Below are 23,470 nucleotides of genomic sequence, written 5' to 3'. Positions count from 1 at the left end.
AAACACTTGCTGCTACAGCACTTATCCGCTGACCATATGTTCATAAAACTTGATTACCTATTAAAAATTATGCAATATCATATAAACAGGCTCAACATCAAGACGTTCTTACAGCACTGTGTAAAGTTATAAAATCCCTTTACTTACAGAAATGGACACTAATTACCTTTTAATAGTTTGAACTTCCACCTGCCAACATCTCTGGATAGTAATCCCATGTTATGGAAAGACTGACTGCTGCCAGCTGGGATTCTTTGTTATTAACACAGAACCATTTCACAGGAATATGACAGCTCTAGGGAATGAGCAAGGTGTGATGGATGAAGAATCGTTTACAAATAAGGCCAAGGAATTCATTTAATATACTCCTAAATGCCCTTACTGTGCAATATCTTCAGGGAAGTTTATATACTGTACCTTTAATTTCAGTAACTGATTTTCAATTTGTGCTGTTTCCAGTTGTTTTTGCTTCTCTCTCAGCTTTTCCATAGATTGCTCATGTGTGTGTTTTAAATTCCTTATTTGTTCCCTTATGTCAGTGTTCTCCAAAGTAACATCCACTAGAGTTTTCTGGAGGAAAGAGGCAAACCACATATTAAAAATCACAAATAATCTAGTGTGCTAATGTCGTCAAGAGATTATGGAATAGAAAAAAACATTTAAGAGATTCATGATTAGTCAACACAACATGAACAGTTTTGAAAGTTTTAACATTTAAAATCCTGACTTTTCTTGTATTTGGTTTCCTAGAAGGAATTTCCATGAGGAACATACTCATTGAAATCAAGTCCTGGAACACTATAAAAAAAATAAAGGAATACGGATACATTTTAGTACAAATGTTATTCCCAACAGTCTTCCTTTCTCCTCTCCAAGAGTCATGCTATACATATTAAACACATTAAAGTAAGAAAAACTGTGACATACAAGAAAACAGGATCGTTAATTGTTGAACTCAGATACATGGGAATTTGAAAGCCTTTAAAACAGAAAATACGTTTCTGCATTCTCCCTCCCCCTACATTTCACAGGTATATACAACCTCACAAGTACTTATTAGCATCCACACATGCCGCTTCCATTTCTATTACCTGGTGAAGATAGGTGTAAGACAGAAGATGTTCTGTTTTGCACAATACAGAACAAATTACATTGTCACCTTACAATATTCTGTAAAGACATGACTAGTGACATTAGTCTGCTGCAGACCAGTATCTCTTGATGGTACACTTTTTTAATAGTTGTTACAAAATAGTTGCAGATTTTTTTCCTTAGTTTCTTAAATTAGATGCCTCAGATATCCAAGACAATACTTTATGGACTAGCTTAGTGTTAGAATCTGTATTTGTTATCCATGTTTAATGTATGCTTTTAAATGCACATCAGAAAAGGAAGTTGTCAGCTGTGAAACAGCTATTAAAATGTACCTGCAAGTCTATTGATGCTGATGTCAAGGAGCTGTTCATTTCACTAAAGCTATCTAAGGCTGCAGCCTGCACTCGCACATGATTCTCTAAGGATTCCTGATGAGCATTTGTCACCTGAGCAGGAAAAAAAAAGAAGTTTTATATAGAATAATGATCAAGTTTACCTACTGCTTCAAAGGGACCTACAGAATAGACAGACCCCATGGTTAATTTCCACAGTACTAGGATGCTTAAAATACACAAACCGTGTCCCTGTACCTCAAAAACATACAAACAAAATTTATAATTCAAATATGCTAACAGAAATAAGGCACAAGTAGCTATGTTTGTTGCTGATCTGTAATCAGTGTAAAACCTGTCTGTTTTCTGAAAGGACAAGAAAACACTTGGCAGATGTCTGTTCAGAAAGCTTACATAGACAGAGTGGGTGGACTATAAAAAGTCACAGGGTGAAAACCAGAAGAACGCAAGAAACGAAGAGATCTAGAAAGGTTTGGGTGAACCGTAGAATAGCCTTAATTAAGAAGGAAATGACTAACTGGATACATAAAGAAGCAACACCAAGAAGACTCAAGGATGAAACAATATGAAGCAGGCAGGAGAAGTCAGCAGAGAGCTATGTTATACAAAAATTTGTCATCTGTTATACACACACACGCATGCTTAAAACTGGAGGGAATAAAAGCACAAAATGACATCATTTAAGAGGAGACAAACTCAAAACAATGTAAATTATTATGAACCATTTAGTAATAAAAAAGGAAAAAAAAAGGTTACTAATGGAGGCCAGCCCAACTTGGATTCTTTGATAAATCAGATTTGTTTCTTGATAAAAGCATAAGAATACCAGGGACTGATATGGACAACAGTTAGTGTTTAGTAACCAAGTCATACACGGATTAGATCAACACAGGGAGCAGAAGCCAAGTAGTTACAGTTAACGCTATACAAATGTGTGCTCAGGTAAAACAAACAAACAAACAAACAAAAGCAGAAATGCTTTGGATGGATTAGGAAAGTTACAAGATAAGAACTTGTGTGAAGAAACATACTGCCCAGGGCTGAGTATTTGAAGTACAAACTTCAAACAAACTCCATGAACAAAAAGTAGTCCTGGAAATTAGTGGGAAAAAAGCGTAGTGATTCAAAGCCGAAGCAAAGGGTATAGAAAGGATTTTAAATAGGATCCTCAAATAGCATGTAGGATGGCATTGATGTAAAAACAAACAAACAAACAATCAAATCAAAAAGCATATGTTATTAGGTAGACGAACACCTGTACTTTCTTTCAGGAACTCTAAAATATTAAGAAACATGGTGGGGAATGTCTCAGTGCGCTGTTTATGTCAGAAGGAATCCTTCGTAAACTGTACATTTGCTTCAGAACTAGAGATTCTGAAAGAGCTGGTCAGAAACCCCAGAGATTTTCAGACACATGCACGATTTTTACTGGTCAAGTGGAAGATCCAGAAATACAGAATATCATCACTGGTACTCAGCAAGGACCAGCCACAAAGAAGACAACACCACATTTGCCTACATGTTACTCAATCGGGGGTATATCTTGCTGGCATCATGAAGACTAATTAATTCAGTTTTCTCTCCTTCTTCCTCTCAAGTTGGGGTGATTTTTTAATTATTATTATTATTTAAGTATACTACTGGCCACAGATTTCTGTTCTGTGTTGTGATCTCTATACATAAATACAGCATGCAGGGAACTAACAGTCTCCAAATAAGAATGTCAGAAGGGCACAAGTCAGGGTCCCAGACCCTTAAAAGTCAGGCTATGTTTAATTGTCAAAGCTTCATCTGAACCAGGGCTGTGAATAACAGTATTGAATATAAATTCCACAGCAGGTTTTCAGGGGGACTTTTTGGAACAAAGAACCCAGCTTAAATAGATGAATGGTATTTCTACACACTGCAGCAGCTTTTATTGCTAAAGCACACATCAGAAGAAAGGTCATCAAATGACCATCAAAAGGTTCCATTAAGAACCAAATGGTAAGTCATTTTAGGAATGCTATGCAGTTTAATACTCAGTAATATTACTACTTCTTTTGGTATCATGTTTAAACAATAGAGTCAGTAGAACAGAACAGTCTGTTAAAATTACACCAACTTTAAGTTGCACGTTACTCGTAATTATATAATTGATATTTTTTCAAATCACCTGGCAGATGACTGCTCCAAACACCTCCAATAATTACTAAATTGTCTAGAATGAGCATGTACTCAGATGATGCTATCAAGATTGTTCTTTTATTTCCAAGAAACAGGCAATTAATTCCATATGCAAAAGCATCCCTGTCCTACTTTACCTTGCTAGAGGGAAAAGGCAGATAAATAAAGGAAGGTAAATATGTCATGTTAAAGAACAAACCAGAATGGTTTGAGATATTATTTCTGTTTTTCTAAATTAAATAAACAAATAAATAAATAAATAAAATTTAAAAAAAGAGAGAAAAATGTCTCTAGATAGTACAGGGACAGTTATTCTTTCCCTACAGTTGAATGCATACTTACTTTCAGTTCATTCGTAAGCTGTTGTATTTTTCGTTTCATTTCATCATATTCCCCATACATTTTCTTTCTTACTTTTTCCAGAGTTGCTCTCACCTGGTGTTAGAAAAATCACATGCCTTATCAATCAAACTTGCTGATGATACTGTTTATACTGGGACACAATATTTTGCTTCTATATCTTTTATTGTTACTTTTGGTAATGGCCATTATTAATCTAACTTTTTTTTCAACAGTACTTTATACTTAAGACAAGAAGTTAAGTCTTAAGAGCTGTCTACATAGGAATGATCTATATAAAAGTCTCTGAGTAATTCTAAACTTCTCTGTACACACTTAAACACTAGTAGATTAATAATTTAAATGAATTTCAATTATCCATAAGTCATTCTAACCTAATTTGATGGCTAATGGAACTAAAACTAATTTGAACATACGCTTTCTTTCTCAAAAAAGCATCCACACGTGGATTTAATACACCTTCATTCTATTTAAAGTGTTTAATTAAGTTTTCACTGAGCGTCCTTTGAAGATAAACCCTTTAGTTTCACTGCGTTTGGACTTTTAGGCTCATAATTAACTAAACAATATATTAGCATAAATTTACCAACATAATTTCAAATCTGAAGAGTATTTGATTTTATTTAAGAACTATGGATGTAAATTATGTCTTGCCTTTATAAACAAAAAGTAAAAGAAAAAAAACGTTAGAAGCCAGCTTGGGTTTGCATGCCATTACAAACATGCAAAGAACCAATTTTCTTAAGAGCACACATTGTAAACACTAGTTAGATGTTCACCTACAGTCTACCTTCCAGCTATATAATTCAGATTTCAGATTCTTTTTTTTTTTCTCCCTGCCCTCAATTGAACACACACTGGCTGCAGATAATCTAGGGCAGTGAGCTTACCTTACCTCTGCATAGCCGAAATGAGACTTGGGGAAGGAAGGAGGGGAAAATATCAAGATGAGATATTTCTGGAAGCTCTGTGGTATACACACTCCCTCCCAGAAAGAAGGGTACTGGCCACCAAACACCAAACCTATGCAAGGAGTGGGCACAAGCCTACTCCCAACTATTTGCTCCCTTTGGGATGAGAAACACAGAAGGAAGCTGACTCCTGCACTTCTGAAGGAAACCCTCCTTGTCCTGTCCCTACAAATGTGCATGCCCCCTGCAAGGTCCAAGTTTGACACTGATACAAAAGAAATGATCAGCAGTTCTGATGTGGCCCACCATTTTTGGTCTATTTAACGTCAGCACATACGTGGCACAAGCTGAGAACTCTTATTTAAGACTCTACTTTTAAAGATTGAACTTATCTGGCAGGCCAAAGTTCACAAATTAGCGTAACTGAACATAGCCTCTAAAAGACAGCAGTGCAAGGGTCAGCACACCTCTTCAAAGGTCTTTCCCACATTTTCTGAAAGAAACAGTATCCTGAACACAATGCAAGACATGCTGTTGAAATGCCCTGACATTTCCCACCATGCCACAAGCTGGCAGTGAACAGCGAAGGAGAGGGAGATGGTCCCAGTCCAAGCAACCTGCATCAGGTACCAGAAGCAACCTAGGAAGCTGCATCATGCTGTATGCCAAGCCACCCATGCCCTGGCAGCGCTTCAGCAAGGTAGATAAACTACGTAGGCAGGAAAAGAAGAGCCAAGACAGCTCACATGCCTTGCCTGTGCAGCAGTAGCAATGTATCCTAATTGGCAAGTGCAGGAACTGGAGAGTGTAAATGCTGGGAGCTGGTAAACTGTGAGTAATAAAGGAGAAAAACAAGTCCTGATAGCTCAAGACTAGGCAGATGCTAGGAGTACACATAATTACAGTCTCTTACACTGCTGGCTTAACTCAGTGCTCCTCCCTTTTATAGCAATGCAGTTCTCTTGCACTTGAATCAATGTAAGATGATAGCCACTGACCCACAGTAGATGGAAAGAGAAGGTCAAATTATTTGCTCTGGGCTAATTAAGGAGTTATTGCCAAAGTCTGACACACAAAGAGATGGTGAGTTTCAGGCACAGAAATGAGCAACATCATAAATGCCATTTTTTCTTTTCTTTCAGGAGAGCTCCTGCCAATTATGATAAATGAGCATGCGCAAAGAAAATAGTACAAAGTCATCCTTATTAGGCTGACTATTTTAAGACTGCCCCAAAACATACCCAAGTGATTTTAGTGTATCACCTAATTTAGGAGCCTTTCCAAAACTGGGATGGGGGAGGGGAAAGCAGAAGAGAAGAGAGTTTATCCTTCCAGGTTTCTGCTTACATAGATTCTCCTGTATCACATTGGAAATTATGAAGACTTCAGGTCAGGGACCCCAAGATCTGTTTGGCAGGTTGCTTGTCCAGGTGCATCCCTCACCTCAGTCACCAAGCATTAAGGACTATCATTTGTCACAGAGGACTTGAGCCTGAAACATGTAGCTCCCAAGTACCTAACAAGTGTTTTTCTTTCTTTTTTTTTTTGTTTTGTTTTAACTTGAGTACCGACAAGGCAAGCATTTAACTTCAGAGTGGGTTCCTGATTCAAATTTGGGTGTTGGCCTAGACATCGGTCGTCCCACGTACACTCACAGCTCTACATGAATAAATGGAAGGGATATTTGACAAATTTTGAAGCTGAAAGAATAACTCACTTCTTTAATGTAATTCATCTCTTCTTTCAGCTGATCAGCTGACCAGCCATAAACCACCATTTCTCTCTTACGGTTGTTGTCAGTCCGGTGCACGACACCATACACCATTCCATGAGAAAGCGTCCCTGGAGACATGCCATTTGGTACATGGTAGAGCTCCTTAAAAACAAATAAATAATAAATTATTTTAAAATCAGTTCTAGAATAATTTAAAAACAAAACAAAAATACAGTAACATGGGACCAGGAGAGACAGTCAACTAGAGTGAAAGCACAGCAGCACCTAAGAATACTAGTTCCCAAATGTTTGGGGGCCAAACTGTCAACCTTCATACTTTTGGGATGATCAATAATCAGTTCATAATTGACACAGATGATACATATGTCTAATTTCCATTGACTTTAATAGAAGTGGTATATGTACAGTCAGGAGCAACAGATTGGATTAGTGCAAGAAGAGATGGAGGCATAGGAGAGAGAAAACTTATATGCTACTTTTCTGCATTCTTCTAGAGCATTATTAGCTCTCACAGTTTCCCTTTAAATTCTTGAAAAGACAGAGTTCCCTCCTGCCCTCTGCAAAGTCCCTGCTGTGCAATATATCAAAATTCACAAGTTTAATAAAATTATTTAGAGAGTTCTCAGATGAAACTGATATTGCAACTTCTGAGATCTTACACAGAGCACAGTGTTGCATTTCTCTACCGGAAATTGTAGAACTGACACTGTAAGAGCCAAAACAATGTTATGAAACACAGCATCCACATGAGTGTTTCTGTGTTATGAACTATTATAGGAGGACAGAACTTCAAGCACAGATCTTGATAGTTACTTGATTGGCAGCTTTAAAGTGCCTACATTTGTTATTTTGACAATCTGCAGAAATTTATAGAAACATACTTGTGATAAATGTTTTATTTTAAGGTGCTCTTTGCAACAGACTCCTCTTATTCATCTCATCAATACAGGTAAGAAAAATATTCATACAAACAGTAGGAATCATTTCCCTCAGCATGTAAATAAATATCTGCAAGATGAGATGTAACCACCCATCCTGACTACTCACCTAGCCTCCCTTCTAATCAACACAGAGAAATATACTTCTGTAGCAATCACCTGAAATAAGTCAGGCTCCATAAGTACTAATTTATCTTCTTGTTTATGAAGAATTTAAACAACTAGCTCAGATGAAAACATCCATGTTATGGCTCTTTAAAAAGGGGGGAAAAATAATATCACCTAACTTTGGATGTTTGCAAATTGGGAACCTAAAATGAATGATTCTTTGTGAATATAAAGTTAGAAAGATACAATCTTGAAAAAACAAAACAAAACAAACAAACAAACAAAAAACAGCTGTTACTATTTAATTTTGCACATTGTCTTTTAAAGGCCAGTGATAGAGATAAATTACTTGCAGGTAATTTCACTAAACTTCCTTTCTCACAAAAGATTTCCCAGGATGTGGATAAATCTGATAATATTTGCAACATTGGCATTTGAATATATTTGTTTTTGCTTTGTTGTTCAGTAATGACACAGTATGAAAACCTACAGACTTTGAGAGTCTTTAGTAAATCTGAGGAGCATCTAGATGCTGTATTTGACACCAAACAGAAGCAGGAAAAGATGAAACTCATCATCTTGTATCCACATGAAACTGCACCCCAGCTAGTCTCCAGTTCTTACTATGACAAAGACCAATGGTGGTATCTGCATTCTCAAGCAGTAGCTCCTTCAATTTTTAGCAGCCAAACCAACACAACTACAGCGGAAATGTAAGGATAAATATTTCTTTGGGTAGGGTAAAAATGAACAGGAAAATCTATTTGGATTAAAAGAAATGGTTAAAGATGGACATCTGCTATACATGATACAAAAGAAAGGTGTGTCCCTTCTGCATGGCACTGACTGGTTTTCTCAACATTGGAAAATCTTTACTGTATCATTGATGGCTTAACTATTTTGCTGAAACTCTGTATGTGTGCATGCGGGGCTGGTAGGGGAACAATCCTGGAGCAGACACCTGATAAAGACAGTTTCAGGCAAAGAACAACAAGGCTACAAGTAATCATCTAAAATGAATTGGTTAGAAACACCTAGTGGAAAAATATTGGGCCACCAGTCCTACAGGATATATAACAGATATAATTCCTACAGGATATATAACAGATATAATTCTGCAGTTTGAAAACACTATATGCAAAGCTTCACACCCTGATAACCAAAAGTTACATAAGTACCTCTTTTTTTCTACTTTGGATGCATACAAACAGAAAACCTAGACCTGATTTTTTGAGAGTAAAGAACACAGGAACTAGATGGGGACATGACTCAAAACTTTAGTGTCTGTTTACTTCCAGGGTTGTACAGTTTCTTTGGCAGTTTCATCTCAGCTCCTCCCGTGCATCTGGATAAAGGGATTACATACAATTTTCCATCTTCCAGAGAACCAGATGAATAATCACTTTGATTGCTTAGAAGTTACTAAGGCCCCAGATATTGAATTTATAAATCCATACCCTTTACCAACTCTCATTCATTTTTTATGAGGTGAACAGCTGAGTACCAGCAACTACTAAGATCCTTTGTGCCTCTAAAACATTAGCAGAATTGTTTAAAGTAATATTGGCAGAGTTCTGCATGAAGGTTATGATCAAGTTCCTTATTTTTTGAACATCATAAACACATTCCTAAGGAACGCTTTAAAGGATTTTCCCCCTCTAGCAAAGACCAGCAGATTCAGACCACTAGGTTTGCAGCCAGAGAATCACCCATGACACTTAAATATTTCACAGATGAACAGACTTAAATTTACATCATAATGGGCACACAATGAGCATCATAAGTATGCACAAAGCCAGACTGGTTTCACTTCTCCAGCAATAATAATACACTTGTCTCTAGTCTATATCTGCACAAGCCTCCCAAAATGTCTTTGTCATTTCTCTTTCAGAAGATTAAAAAGAATCTCCATCATCTGTTGAGTGTTCCAGTTCTACTATGTGCTATTTACAACACAGGATATTGCTTTAACTTCTCATTGTTTTCCTCTGTCTCCCATACATATCCACTCTCACTACTCATATTTTTCTGACAAGGTCCTCGCCTCTCTCTACTTTGATCTGCAGTGAGGCATCTCAGTGATACAGAATAAATAAATACATGCAAGTATTTAGAAGCAAGTAGATACTGTAAAGTTAACCAGAAAAGTACATAAAGCTGGAAGGTTTCTTTAGATTAGTTAACCGTTGCTGTTTAAGGTCAGAATATCAGCCAACTCCAGAGTACAGGAAAGCTCTTACTCCCTACCTGCCTATGCACTTGATAGCACTGGAACAAGACCTTTTCTAAGTGCAATTTGTTGCCCCAAAATGTGCTGAAAACCCCTTCTAATATGACATGCTTATCTGAAAAGGCAGACTGAAAAGGCAGAAACTCATGAATATTTTTTTGTGGCTACAGTCAATTATATGACAATCCAAGTTAATAGCAACAACACATCGTGTTGCTGTACATGAATACTATAGCAGCTTCCAGGAACATGCTTTGGCTAAGTTGTAGCAATAGTCATGTTGCAGTTGGCAGCATCACACAGCATGTCCTAATGAAAAGCAGACTGTGTTTACTTAATTAATAATTATTTAACACTGAAGCCGACACCCCAAGGTTGCAAAAGTTTTGATAATTGCCATGCATCCTGTTTATGTCTATGTCCAAGGAAGTAGCACAAGCAGCACGTAATGTAATATGAAGCAAAGATACTATAAAAATAGACTCATATTTAAATATGATTTGTGAGCTGCTTTTTGTACCGCCCATAGTTTTATTAGCATTATGTAAATAACACTGAGGGGTGACTTCTTCCAAATCTGTCTCCATCAACTTTTCAAATGCAAGTCAGGTACCCCCATGCTTCATACTTTCTCACTGCCCAGAAGTTGGAAGCAGAAGCATAGATGAGGTATCTTATTTTGAGGAAAAAGGACATTTCATATAATAATTTGCACAATTTCAGAGGTAGTACACACACGGTCTCGAAAATTTACTGTGATCTTCTGTTTATCAGCACCATCTGAAAACTTTTCTTTTAACCTACAACTAAATTAGTTAGGTAAGGTTTTATCTTTTCCTCATCTGCTGCATTCCAGGGGGTTCTGAAATATCCAGTTATCTTTTGTGTGTTCACTGTGTATACAAAGAACAAGAGCATTCATATCGTTACTTAGGTTACATATTTCCTGTCGAGTAAAGTGACAAATTTACAATACTGAGTTCACCAAGCAAAGTTACTATGCTCTTACAAAACGCAGCAATGTTTTCATATTTCTTCATATTCCCCTACAGCCTATGGAACTCATGTTACATTTAGGGATATTTCATATATAAATAGTATTAAAATATGGAAAATATGCCAAGACATAGACACGAGTGTTCTTAAACTCATTGATGCTAAATCAGAAGCATCACTGAACACATTCCAACTTTTAAACTCTTTGATTTTTTTTAGAATTTAGGTGCCTGCCTCATAAAACAGAAGTAACAGGCATTACACAAAGTCACATCTAATCAAAGAAATCTGTACCCAGAACACCAGCATTTATATGCTAAAAAAATAAGATACAACAAACACAGTAGTAATCACAGAGGTCAGTGGAACTCTTTCTGTGGTCTTCATGTAGTGCTATTTTTAATGAAGGAGTTGCTTAAACAGCATTTCCAAAAACAATGAATTTGTGCTGGAGAGGCTGAGAAGCAGCCACCTGTAACAGGTGAACCACATTTGTTATGTCACAACTCCTGCTATGCTGCTGGCAGTGGGCTGGCAGCCACAGATCAGCAGAGAAAATAGGCACTGTCCTAGATTCAAAGTGCACAACAGCCTCATGTTCATTGCACTCATGTTCTTTGATCCAGCCCTGACACAAGTTTCTGCTTGGTGTTCTGCATAATACACTGGAGCAAATTCTCCTTCTGGCTTCCTTACAGCCTACATTTTTGCTGGGAGAAAAATGTTTACTCTGCTTTTGTATTCCTACGCAAGAAGCAAAAAGGGTTTCACCTCTAGGATGTGATGATTTAAAAACGCAAATTAAAGAGTTTGAGAATATACACAGCCAAAGTACCAATTACAGTTAAGATTAAATGCTGTTCGAACTCTGTTGAAAGCCACAGAAACAGGAAAGTGAGACAAATTTTTATTTTTCATTATCTTGTCAATGTGTCCAAACAAACAAAGAAACAAACAAATCTCTCTATACATATCTCAATATTCTGCCCTCAAATATCTAACTGCAGCTTCCAATGACACTTCCAAATTTAGGCATGACAGCGAAGAAAGGGATAGATGGATAAAAATAAGCCCAGGCCCAAACAGAGACAGTACAAATGTCTAGTAGCTCTTTGTTATGCAAGACAATACAGGCCTCAGGACACACAGACTTTGCATACAATCTGACCAGCACAATATTCCATTGTACTTCATGGTGAACTAAGCAGCCTCACACCACTTTCATCCATTGTCTAACGTTAACAGAAGAAATACAACAAAATTATGATAGTTTCAGATATTCTATCTGAAGTACAACAATTCAGAGATACTTAGCAGTAAGCTTTTCACCACTAAAAAGCAAACCAACCAACAAACCTGTACTGCTGTCTTCAAATCTCACATATTTCTTTCAAGGTATCACAGCCTAAATAGGAACACAGAAATCTGACCTGACAAATACAAGCACAAGCTCTCTCTTCCTCCATTTTTTGAGATCATCCTCTAACTGTGTACTATCTGCCAGCCTTTCACAGAAGACAGGGAGAGGCCATCCTGCTGCATTAATGCCGGCAGTAATTTTCTTGCAACACAACTGCCCAGCTCCGTCACTTCCTTTTAATCTCTTGCGCTGGTTCATTTTTATTTACTAGTAGTATAGCAATAAATAAGTCAACCTAGAAACATAATGTACTGATATAGATTTAAGGAAATACAGCATGTATCTTGGACTAAACTTGCACTACAATGAAAAAGGCCAAGTTAACATCTACTAACATAACCAATGAAGAATCAGTTCTGAACTGACAGTGAGCTCCAAAACAAGGTACTGGCAGAATCACTGCTAACAAGACCTTCTGTACAGTTCACTAGCTGATTTTGTAACTGACACATCTCCTAATGGTATCTAGTCCCAGAAAGTATAGAAGATTAATAAATATGCACCAGTGAGCCACCACAATGTCACATCGGGGCAGCTCAAAATCACCTCCTTTCAATGAAAGATTAGAAAGAGAAGATTACAACCAAATGTCACGCCATGGTATATTTATAGTTTTCTGGCATTCCCTGTGACACAGCAAGGTCTCTGCTCTCCTTCTTCATCAGCAGCAGGCTGAGTCAGGGAAGAGTCTCTCTCTCTCTCTCTCTCCAGCACTTGTCCTGCCAGAACAGGCGCGTGCCCAGCAGCCAAGCGCAAACTGCCTGATCTATCTGAGCACTCCAGCAAAGACTGGATGATCCCACAGGTTATGGAGTTTATTTGTGTAAGTCACACTAGTGCTTTGTAAATATCAAAAAAGTTTTCCAAAAGTTTTTCCTTTATACTTATTTTCTTAATACCCAACATTTAAAGACAGAACAGAACTCTAGCTTCCAACAAGTCCTGCTGTTCAGTTTGAATCTTGGTGAAGCTGTATTTTTTGACATTAAATTGTAAAGCATAAAGCAGAAAACTGAGCAGTTCTCTAATTTCTTTTTATTATCCTTATTTCCAAAAGAGGGACATAGTTCTCATAGAACTGTGTGAGGATTATCTAATATTTGTAAAATTCCTTATTCTCATAGTGCTTTATGGAATTTCATTAAGAGAGTCAGTTGAACATGGGTGGATCAGCAGAGATATCTGATCACTGCTTTCAGGAGATTTTTTTTTGTTGATTTTTTTTTAATCAAGTTTGAAGTAAGATAAAACTATCACAGTATGGCTAGTCAGGAATCTTGTGTGCACTGTAAGTTACTGTGTAACTAATTCAAATATATAAAGCAATACATTGCATAGACAATAAAAATCTACAGGTAATAAATTACTCTCTTGTTTCAGAGGCATGAGAAAAAACAGTTCATAATCGTGATTTATTGTGGCTGCTTCTATACCGTATGGTTATACGGTTTATAAAATATGTAAAACATAAGTAGATGGCATAATTACTCTGTATTTTTTAGTTGCTATGACACTGAATAATTAGATCCCATCTGGTTCTGAAGGCTTTCTTTATGCACACTTTTGTATAAGTACTAAACTTCAGAAAATTACTCAGAATATGCAATAATTGAACTATATTTAACTTTTTTGTTCTCATCTAAAAGGACCCATCTCCTAAAACCCACCGTGCAGTATACTGGAATGTAGCATGAGCCAAATAATGTATTTATTATCTTTCATATCTTCTTAACATTCTTTGATATAAAACCCAGTTGGATTTATTTATATTAATACAATAATTACAATACAGTTCTCATTAAACACAGAGTCTCACAGAGAAAAAAAAAATAAGTCACATAAGAAAGTGCCCAAGAATTGTCCAAGCCCTAATCAATTACATTTCTTTCTCATTATTACACTACTCAGCACAGTAAAGTGAGTAAGTCATGAGTCAATTTCTATCCTCCTCAAAAACAAACTTGTATTGCTCTTAGGGCAACAGGCGCATATGCTTAAACTAGACTAAGGGTTTCTGCAATCAGACACAAACTGACAGAGAACTCTAAGTGGTGGGCAAAGATACTCTAACTGCTGCAACTAAACACCTCTGTACAAAATTATCACAATTTATTGGTGGCCTAAATGTAGTTTGCATGAAGGCCTTTTTACTTCATTCTGTAAATAACATCTACAGATCCTCAAGGACCTATTACTTTGCCAGAGCACTATATGAAGATCTGAGTGCGTACACAAATATCTGATAATGACTCTTTATTTTGACCATATTACTTTGCATTTGTTTTTATTGTTTTAAAATGTTTCTTTCTGATTCATTTTACTGCTACTTTTGCTTCTGAGTACCACTAAGAAATTATTTCAAAGAAATCCTATTGTTGTGTTACTTCTTATCGTCATATTGCTATTCAGACATTTTACTGGTTAAACAAGACAAATTAAACATCATCTATTGCTCTGAAACAGCTCTTGGAGAACAAATTCTGTACCAAAGCAGCTGAAAGATTTTTTGTGTGTATACTACTTGCTTCTATGAAGAATTGCCCTTCTAAACTCTTCTACATACGTGACCTTCAAATCACTTTCACTTCAAAACAATCTTGAATTCTTTTTTTTATATTTCTTATTAGTACACCACTCATTACCAAAATCAGCTGACACAGCAAAGCATCCAAGCCCCAGCTCCCCTACATGTTAAGGACCAAATCTTGTACACTGTTAAGCTTATGTGAAACAGCATTCAGTCTAGGATCAAGATCCTGCTTAACACAAGACCCTGCTTGTTGACAGCAGTTTCCTACTCTTCCTGCTATATAAATATTAAAGAATCAAGTCTTAAAAGTACCTCAGTCACACGTCACCTTCAAAGTCTGTGTTGTTAATCTACTATTGTCCTTCTATTTTATATGCAGTTTTCCTGTCCCCAACTCAGGCTCAAAGCTCACAGCTGACCTGCTCAGCTTCCGTATGTTCTTCAGTATTCCCAGATGATCTGGTTCCCAAAACAACTAAAATCAGCTTCTGTGAATGTCTATATTTACTCCCCGTTTACACAGCTTTTAACTTTGATTGTTAAGACTTACGTTTTTCTTTCTTTCGGGTTCCTTTGCTCCCTGTTCAGGCTGTGAGCCTTCATCAGGTGGCACTGTTAAGCGTAATCTACAAACATTCATCTGAAAGAAAAACAGAAGTTTGCTTTTAGTTTTAAGAGGTACAAAAAATTAATTTTAATAACTTGTTTTGCAAAATGAACTGTACTAACTTTCAGGTTTTCATTTACTATTTTCTACCTTCTGTCACATAGCTGACAAAGAAAAAAGTTATTTGTTAAAGGCTAGAGGTTTTTTTTTTAGCTGGTGAGAAATAATTCAAGGGCATCCCCATAATTACATACCTGAAATAGCAAAAATCCATTTTAATCAACAACATGTTCTTATGTACTCATAAATGACATTGAGAGCTGAGATATCAGAGCACTGAACATAATTTCCTAGTTTCTCAGCTTTGTTTGCAGATTTGGCATACTTTTAATCTTCAAAAGGAATTATTTAGAAACAAAAAGTGCATTCTGGAGTGGATGCCTCTTTTTTGTTCAGTACATATAAAAATATTTGATTCTAGGATACTTCATTACTGGAATTCCACTGAATTCCAACAGAAATATTATTGAAATGTGTTACATACAAAGCTGCTTATAAATGCTAAACATAAAAATGCGTCACAGAAAATTGAATAAGTCTTGTTTCCTACCTGACTTCAGAAAAGTCATCCTATTGCTGGGGAAACAAAAATGTCCCAAACAAGATCAATGTGAAATATAACCTACTCTTTAGCAGGTTACATGTGGAGGCTACTTTTTTGTGCAGAGGGTTCCTCACTGTTAATTCATCATTCAGCTGTATGCTATCAACTCTGTAACAAGGAGCCTCATAGAAAGCAACAGAAGAAACAAAGCTTAGCATAAAAGTGGGTTGGTTATGCTTTCATATTTCCCAAAGAATTCTGAAACAAAAAAACACATTTAAAAATGATGAGTCCTTGCACACTGGCTTTAGACACTGACTGAGTGTGCTGAGAAGAGAATACCATTCTTCCCTTAGCCACAGAAGCAGGAAGTGCTTCCTGCTTACAACTAAATTATCAAGATATATTAATAATAAACTCCTCAATATTGGAGCTCATTGACTCATATAGTAACTAATACCATGTTCTCTCACCTATTTAAATTTCCCCTTGCTCTTTCTTCCTATTAGCTTAGCAGGGCTTTTTCCTCTAAAACATGAGTGTTGACAACAAAAAGGGAGAGTCTGGCATTCTTCCATGTAGGCAAACAAAGACCAGACTCATAAATAGGAAATAGGACTGAATTTGTGCTGTGCTGTGCAGGAAGCGATAGATGAGGCCAAATTTTCCTTACAGTGATTTCAATGAAAGAAAATCGGGTTAAAAGAAATGAAAGGATTGTTAGGATAAAACATGAGAAATACCCTCAAAGAAACAGAAAAAGATAATGACTGGCAACTCAATGTGAGGAGAAATGAAGTTGTATAAGATTCTCTGAAGCTGGCAAATGGATTGCCTGTTAGTCAGTATAGGACTAATTATAGCCAACACATTTATAGATTCACAGTGCAGTGATTGTAAATAAACAATTATTCCTGTGCGTGTACACCAGTTAGTGAATCATGACTGCCTGTCACATTACAGCGATTTGTGTGTTACAGGGTTACCATGAAGGAAACCACAGAAGCCCAGTACAGAGAACAAGCAAGTTTTAACAACTAGCTTGGAAATATAAGGCAGTAGCAAGAACTTGTTGTGACTAGGAGCACTCTACAAAGGGTTATCATCATTTAAACTATTTTTCTTGCCCTTTTCTTTTCAGACTGCCTTCTTATTAACTCCCTGAAGCACAATTTTATTCCTTTTCCATTTTCTTTTTTTCCAAGCTAGCTCCTAATTATTAAAACACCTCGAACAAGTATCATATTTTCAGCAGTATTTCTGACACAAAATGAAGATTTAATGCTTCACTTTGCAGCCTGCTGCACAAAAGTGCCAAGCAGAGGGTGGCATTAGCAGACATCTGAGAATTCCAGGCTTGAAGTCACACCCAGCAGGGCTTGTGCGGCAGCGGCAAAGTACCTCCCAGTTTTGAATTCCTCCTTAGGACAACCTTATATAGGCTGTACTCTTGTCACTGTTTATAACAACAGCCCTTCCATGGCATCCCTGGGGAAAAAGCAGCAAATGTATAAATTCACTCCTCCTACTCCTGGACCACAGATGATGTACTCTACCTAAGGACAGAACTACAGACCAATCTGTTGCAATTCAACAACACTACGGAGATTAGAAGGGAACAGGCACCACTTTCCCTTCAACCTTCAGAAGCAATGGATATTGTGTCTATAGTGTTCTTGCTATATAGTGTTTCCTCTACCATTTGTTGGCAAGTTTACGTGACCAAATGAATGAGCAGGTTCACATGGAAATCACAGCTAGCCCTCCCCTAACAGTAAGACATGGCTGTAGCGATGCCTTAAAATGGAAATAAAATCCTAACAGGAAGAGCCTCGACTCAGTGCCAAACAGTGGAAGAATAATGTGCAACTGAGGATGAAGCAGTAATTTACAGAGACAATTGGGTTTTGTAGGGAGAAACCCAGCAGGAGAATGAAAGAGAACTCCACTAGCAGGGAAAAAGCTGTGATTCAATTTCCTTCAACTGGTAACTGACAGTAAGAACAAGTGATGAAAAACGGAGGGACAGATGTGGCTTTCACCCTACCTTTATGTCACCAACATTGCAACTTTGTGAGCACAACTTTAAAAAAAAAAAAATAGAATGTGTGCAAGCATCAAGTTTTCTAGACTATCAAATTTCAGTTTGGTTTACAGCATCAGTAGCTTTGACAAGCCAACACCATAATTTTCATCGTGCTGGTATTTTACGCTCACTCCTGGCTTTTGACACCAGCAACCCACAAGCAGTATTTCCAAAGCGCATCTGACATCATTTGCAAAATGAATATGCAGACAGGAAAAAAAAGACTGGAAGGTTCACCCCACCACAACACCAGACAGCAAAAGTTTGCTGACTGCACTAGAAGTTAACAGGTGAAGACATAGTCTTTTATACAATTTCTAAGAAGCTAGTGGGACAGCATAAGTGAGAGGTGCTGCAATATGGCAGTTAAGAAAAAGCCAATCTAGGTTAGTTAAAAATGTTAAGAATTCATGGCCCAGATCCACAATCCACATTCATGTTTACCATCCTACTCAAAGCACTAGGGTGCAACTTAGAATACATACAGATGACAGATTCAGTTTTAGCAATGTTCTTCAGACTCTTCTCCCCTTTTTCCAAAAACCAAAACACCCAGAAAGGGATTGATCATAGTTAACTATGTCCTGAAATAACTGCAAAGCTAATGTTGAAATAACGAGCGTTGGTTTGATAGAATAATTAAGGTTACTAGCATAGCAATAGAAAAATAGAAGCTGCTCTATTAACAACCAGTCCCAATTTAAGATTTTTACAGTACCCCCAAAAAGGAAGATGTGGTTCAGTATTGATCTAACTTCAACTTTGGAGTTAACAAGACCAGAATCTATTTTCAATGACCAAAAATCACTTCCTTTGCCTAAAACCAGATATTAGTTTTAGAGTTTTGAAGGTGAGAGCAAAAATAAAGTAGGTTTTTAATTCCAGTCGGTCTTAAAAAGCAGAGAAGAAAGTACTTTCTCTGGGCATTTATCTGCTGATTTTAACTCTGCTTCATTTATGAAAACTCCACTGTGAGACTCCCCACATCAACGCAATTAAAGGACACTTTTCCTGTGACCACAGGCATGCAGGAATGTGACAGGCATCTTTCATTTATTCTGCAGTTATTCTAACTGTCTTCCTCCCGTCTTTCAACAACTCATTGTAAGGGACTCACATTTCCCTACAGAAGGAACAGCAGTTTCCCTTTGGCTTTTATTTGCAAATTAGATTTTATCAGTTTACTTAAGAGAATTTATTAAATAAAGTTCATTTTACATTGTGCTTGGCAAGTACTTCCTGGGGATGAAAATAAGAAAATTAACACCTGAACACAAATTATCTTACCTTTAATTTCTTTAAGAAATACTAAAACAGAAAACTCAATGGGAGCATGGTAGATGTACTGAACATAAATATAATTTCCAAGTCATCCTAAATTTTCCACACACATGAACAATTTTACTTTATTATGAACCTGAATTTTTTTATTCCCTAAACTTCCCTGAATTTTTTTTTTTTTAACTTTTTATTCCCTAAATTCCCTAAATTAAGAGTTACCATATGAAGGACAAAGATGTATTTTTTTTCCTGTGGCAGAACCTACTTGCATGCTACCACATAAAACATACAGCAACATGACATTCTTCACTGTTTTTATCATCCCTGAGAAACTCAAATTTTTGGAGTGTCAAACCCATGTCTAAATATTTCAAGCTGCATCATGATCACAAAATTGGAATTCTTTGGAAGAACGAGCTTACCATTTGATTTTGTTGATTTATTTCTGCACCCATAGAACGTGCAGCCCCAGTGATAAGTGTGGCTACTGCAGCGCGAAGGGACTATTTAGAGAAGGGTGGCTGCAGAGACACTGCTGGCATATCTGCCAGAGTTTTAACAACTTTTTAGACACGTTTCCCAGCAGATCAATTCATCAGTGTTATTTATCTCAGTTACGAAACTTACAAAAAGCAAGTTAGTAAATCGTATTTCTGTATCTGGTGAACTGATTTTAACAGAAATGACCTTTACCATCTAAATCATTACAGTAAGCTTCCTCGTGATGGAAAGTCTTGGTGGGCAAGCTCTCCGCTGTAAATAGGAAGACGCATTTCAAGAGGAAAAGTGTCTCTAACACATGCCCAGCTTCCCCACAGGTTTCCAGAACGGCCAGGGACTGACTAGCGCTAACAAAAGCCCAGCAGGACGCTCTAAAGGCTCTGCCCTTCCCGGCACCTACCGCAGCCCTAGCAAAGCCGCGCAAGATGTTTCCGCGAGCTCCGCGTGAAAACCCCGCAAACGAGGAGGTGAAGAGCAAGCAAAGCGCTCCGCTGGCAACCCCAAAGGGGACGGAGCCGGGGGGCGAGACCGCCGCTTCGCCCCGCGGGACCTCCCGCTGTTCCCCCGCGCTGCCCCGCGCACCTTCCGCCGGGCGCGGCCGCTGTCCCCGCCCGGCCTCCTGGGGGTGGTGGCGGTGACGGTGAGCCCGGAGCTGTAGCGCAGCATCCCCGCGGGCCGCCGCGCTGGCGCTGACTGCGGCTGCCTTTGGCCGGCGGCGCCGCTCCGCCCTGCGCACCCCGCCGCGGGCGGCCGCAGGGGCCGGGCTGCGCAGCGGCTGCCCCGAGCGGGGCGGGCCCGGAGCGGCGGCCGCTCGGCTACCGAGCCGCACGGCCGATCCCCTCGCCTGGGAGGAAGTCCCGGGGGGGCTGGCAGGGGGGTTAAGGCTCCGGTACCCGCCGCCGAGCTCTCAGCCCGCGAGGGCCGGCAGGGAGGCGAGCGTGCGGCGCCAGAGGCAGCCGGCACCGAGCGGGCGATTTACACTCCTGGGCTTGGACTTCAGCATTGGGGATGCTTCGGCTCTTCCGGGACCTGCCCCACGGGAACTCCGCGAGCCGCACGGCCCTGCGCCCCCGGGTGCACCCGCACCCCACGCTCCTGCAGCTCCGGGCATCTGGCAGCAGCGGCACAGCCCCTGGGAACCAGGGGAGCCACAGCCAAAGGAGACACTTGTAGGGAACAAAACGCAGAACTAATACATAGAACAGCAGTTTTGAGACAGATTATCCTTTCTCTCCCTGTAATTACCTTGTAATAATTAAGACCACGAAAGAGCACACTTATGGCTATGTGGTGTCCTTGCCCACTACGATGCTAAGGAGCACACTGCTGCGGCTACGTGCTGCTTCCTGATACGGAGAACGACAAAGAAAGGGAAGTTGCTACCCACTGAGCTACTGGTGCTTCACCCTCAGTATACAGTATCCATTCACTTCCACCTCTCAGTTCCCTGTCCCTACGGCAAGATGCTGAGCCATCAACATGATATGATCTGAGGAAGAGAGGAAGAAAGTGTTGTGCAGGCCTGGAGGAGGTAATGAAGGGTCTGCACTTAGGATTCAATCTTTTCTGTTTTCCCAGCTACTGTTCTCTTCTCCAGCTGAGGGAGGTAATACAGCATCAGGCAAATGAGCTAGCACAACCACTGGTATTTGGATTTCTCACAAGTTGGGCTGAATGTTACGTCTACTGTTTTGTGTGAAGATGTCTCATGCCCACAATCACATTTCCATACGAATCATCCATTGTCCTAACTCACAGCAGCAGTCCTGCTTTCAGAGGGGGGTTGCAGGTCGAGGATCCCTTTCAATAACAGAGATGTGCTTTTTCACAAGTATGTCACTTTCTTGCTGGGCTGTCTCTCAGCAGCGGTCACTACTTGTTCCTGGTCATTCTGGCAAGCAGAAATGTCTCACCTTAAATGCTGGTGTGCAGCCAGCCGATGGCCTTCGTGTGGTTTCAGGTGGGAAGAAGTTCACATACCTGTGAAGTTCTCCTTATTAGTGAGAAGCTGTGCCTTCAGAACTTCATTCCCCTCTGAGAAAATGTGTGTACACAGGGCTGTCTAGTCATTGCCAGGCACAGACAGGAGAACTGCTTTTCCAAGAACAGGCACAGAAACTAAACTTGCACCACACTATGGGAAAGGACCTTTCTTCCCATGCCCAACAGTATGATGAAGTGAGGTACAATAATCGGATCTCTGGGAGAACTTGCATGGTCTGCATCAGCTTTGAGAATTATGATTAATTTGATGGAAATCTTTTTGGTGCAGATGGACAGAAAAGACTTGTCCATGGATAATACAAAGACCAATACTACAAATCTAGTTTTCTTAGCTTTGTCTAATTTGCTAGCAGCTTTTCCTATTTCTTAGAAAATAGCAGCAGGCCATGTCTGCCTCATATACCAATATCTCTTTCAACTGGAGGATCTTCTGCTTTTGGGCATATCCCCAAATTAAAATCCTCTAAGAAAAAATAACCTGTATGCACAGTTAGTAGTCTGCTTTTGTTTGGATGCTCTATGAATCATCTCCTTCCCTTTCCCCAAATCAGCAAGCTGCACAAGGGTAGTAAAGAGTCTAACTCGCTTTCTACCTTGATAATTTAATTGGCTGTGTATCCCATGTACCCACCTATAGTTTCTTCAGCCATTCTGCAGGCTGTGTGGTCCTATGTGCATAGTAAACATTTGAAAATGCCTCATAATCTCTAAGCTCTGCCAAGACAGAAAAGAATCTGTAGAAGTGAGACGCAAAAACAAACAAACAAATCCAAAACAAAACAAAACAAAAAACACCAAACCATACCAAACAAACATCTCTTTGCATGGAAGCAACATTTGGAATAACTTTTTCTCCCTCCCCAAAGCTCAGATACACTACAGAGATTACGGATGGAGCTGCTGGTATTAAATGAACACCTGGTACCCCAGGTATGAAATAAGAAGCTCAAGGGAAGATGTTGCGGAAATATGAGACATACATAGAAGGGCTGCAAAAAAAGTTCAAAGTTGCAGAATTGTTTTTGAATGAAGACAGGATAAAGAAACTTGGGATCTTCAGCTTAGACAAAAACAGTAGTGGGGAGAGGGCAACAGAGACTTAGAAAGTCATGACTGGTATGCAGAAGTGAGTGGGGAATAGCTATTCATTACTTCCTACCTTTGCGAACAATGGATTTGAAATGAATCAGGCACCACATCTATGTACAAAATTAAATAATGTCAGAGGATACTCTGCTTATGAAAGGTGTAAATGCTCTCAAAAAGCAGTTGGATAAACTCACGGAAGACAAGCTACAAGGACTGTAAATCACAAATATATCTATACAACTACTGACTGACTCGGGAGGTCCTTGAATTTTAAGGTTTGCTTTCTCTCTCACCCCCCATGGAGACTTAAGTCAAGAAGTGACACACCATAGACAATCCACTCCCTCTTTCAGTCTCTGAGAGATGAGGGAGAAACATCTGCTTGGTTTCAGCTTGGACCCATGACCCTACCTGGCTAGCTCTGATAAAGTCTGAAGTAGATTTGCCAGGATTTAC

The 23,470-nt window shown here is 38.8% G+C and overlaps 1 protein-coding gene across 5 annotated transcripts in view; it reads right to left on the bottom strand.

Annotated features, from left to right (window-relative positions):
• The window catches only part of LOC121075973 (myocardial zonula adherens protein), a 56,492-nt gene extending 35,839 nt beyond the window's left edge, over positions 1 to 20,653 (bottom strand). For 3 of the 5 annotated variants that reach the window (XR_005823277.1, XM_040569795.1, XM_040569794.1), the window contains exons 1-6: positions 20,504 to 20,653; positions 15,393 to 15,482; positions 6,603 to 6,761; positions 3,957 to 4,049; positions 1,428 to 1,541; positions 418 to 570 (exon numbers count right to left, since the gene is read on the bottom strand). Coding sequence is in view for 2 of the 5 variants with exons in the window: in XM_040569795.1 (XP_040425729.1) it covers positions 418 to 570; positions 1,428 to 1,541; positions 3,957 to 4,049; positions 6,603 to 6,761; positions 15,393 to 15,482; positions 20,504 to 20,587 (693 nt within the window). In the remaining 3 variants the exon portion in view is untranslated. Of the gene's footprint in view, positions 1 to 417; positions 571 to 1,427; positions 1,542 to 3,956; positions 4,050 to 6,602; positions 6,762 to 15,392; positions 15,483 to 16,059; positions 16,170 to 20,321; positions 20,484 to 20,503 lie in introns of those variants that run through there. The other 2 variants (XR_005823280.1, XR_005823279.1) reach the window with 2 other exon arrangements.
• Positions 20,654 to 23,470: the final 2,817 nt, after the last annotated feature.

The sequence above is a fragment of the Cygnus olor genome, chromosome 11, assembly GCF_009769625.2.
Source record: "Cygnus olor isolate bCygOlo1 chromosome 11, bCygOlo1.pri.v2, whole genome shotgun sequence".
NCBI lineage: Eukaryota > Metazoa > Chordata > Aves > Anseriformes > Anatidae > Cygnus > Cygnus olor.
This window is presented reverse-complemented; position numbering and strand designations above follow the sequence as displayed.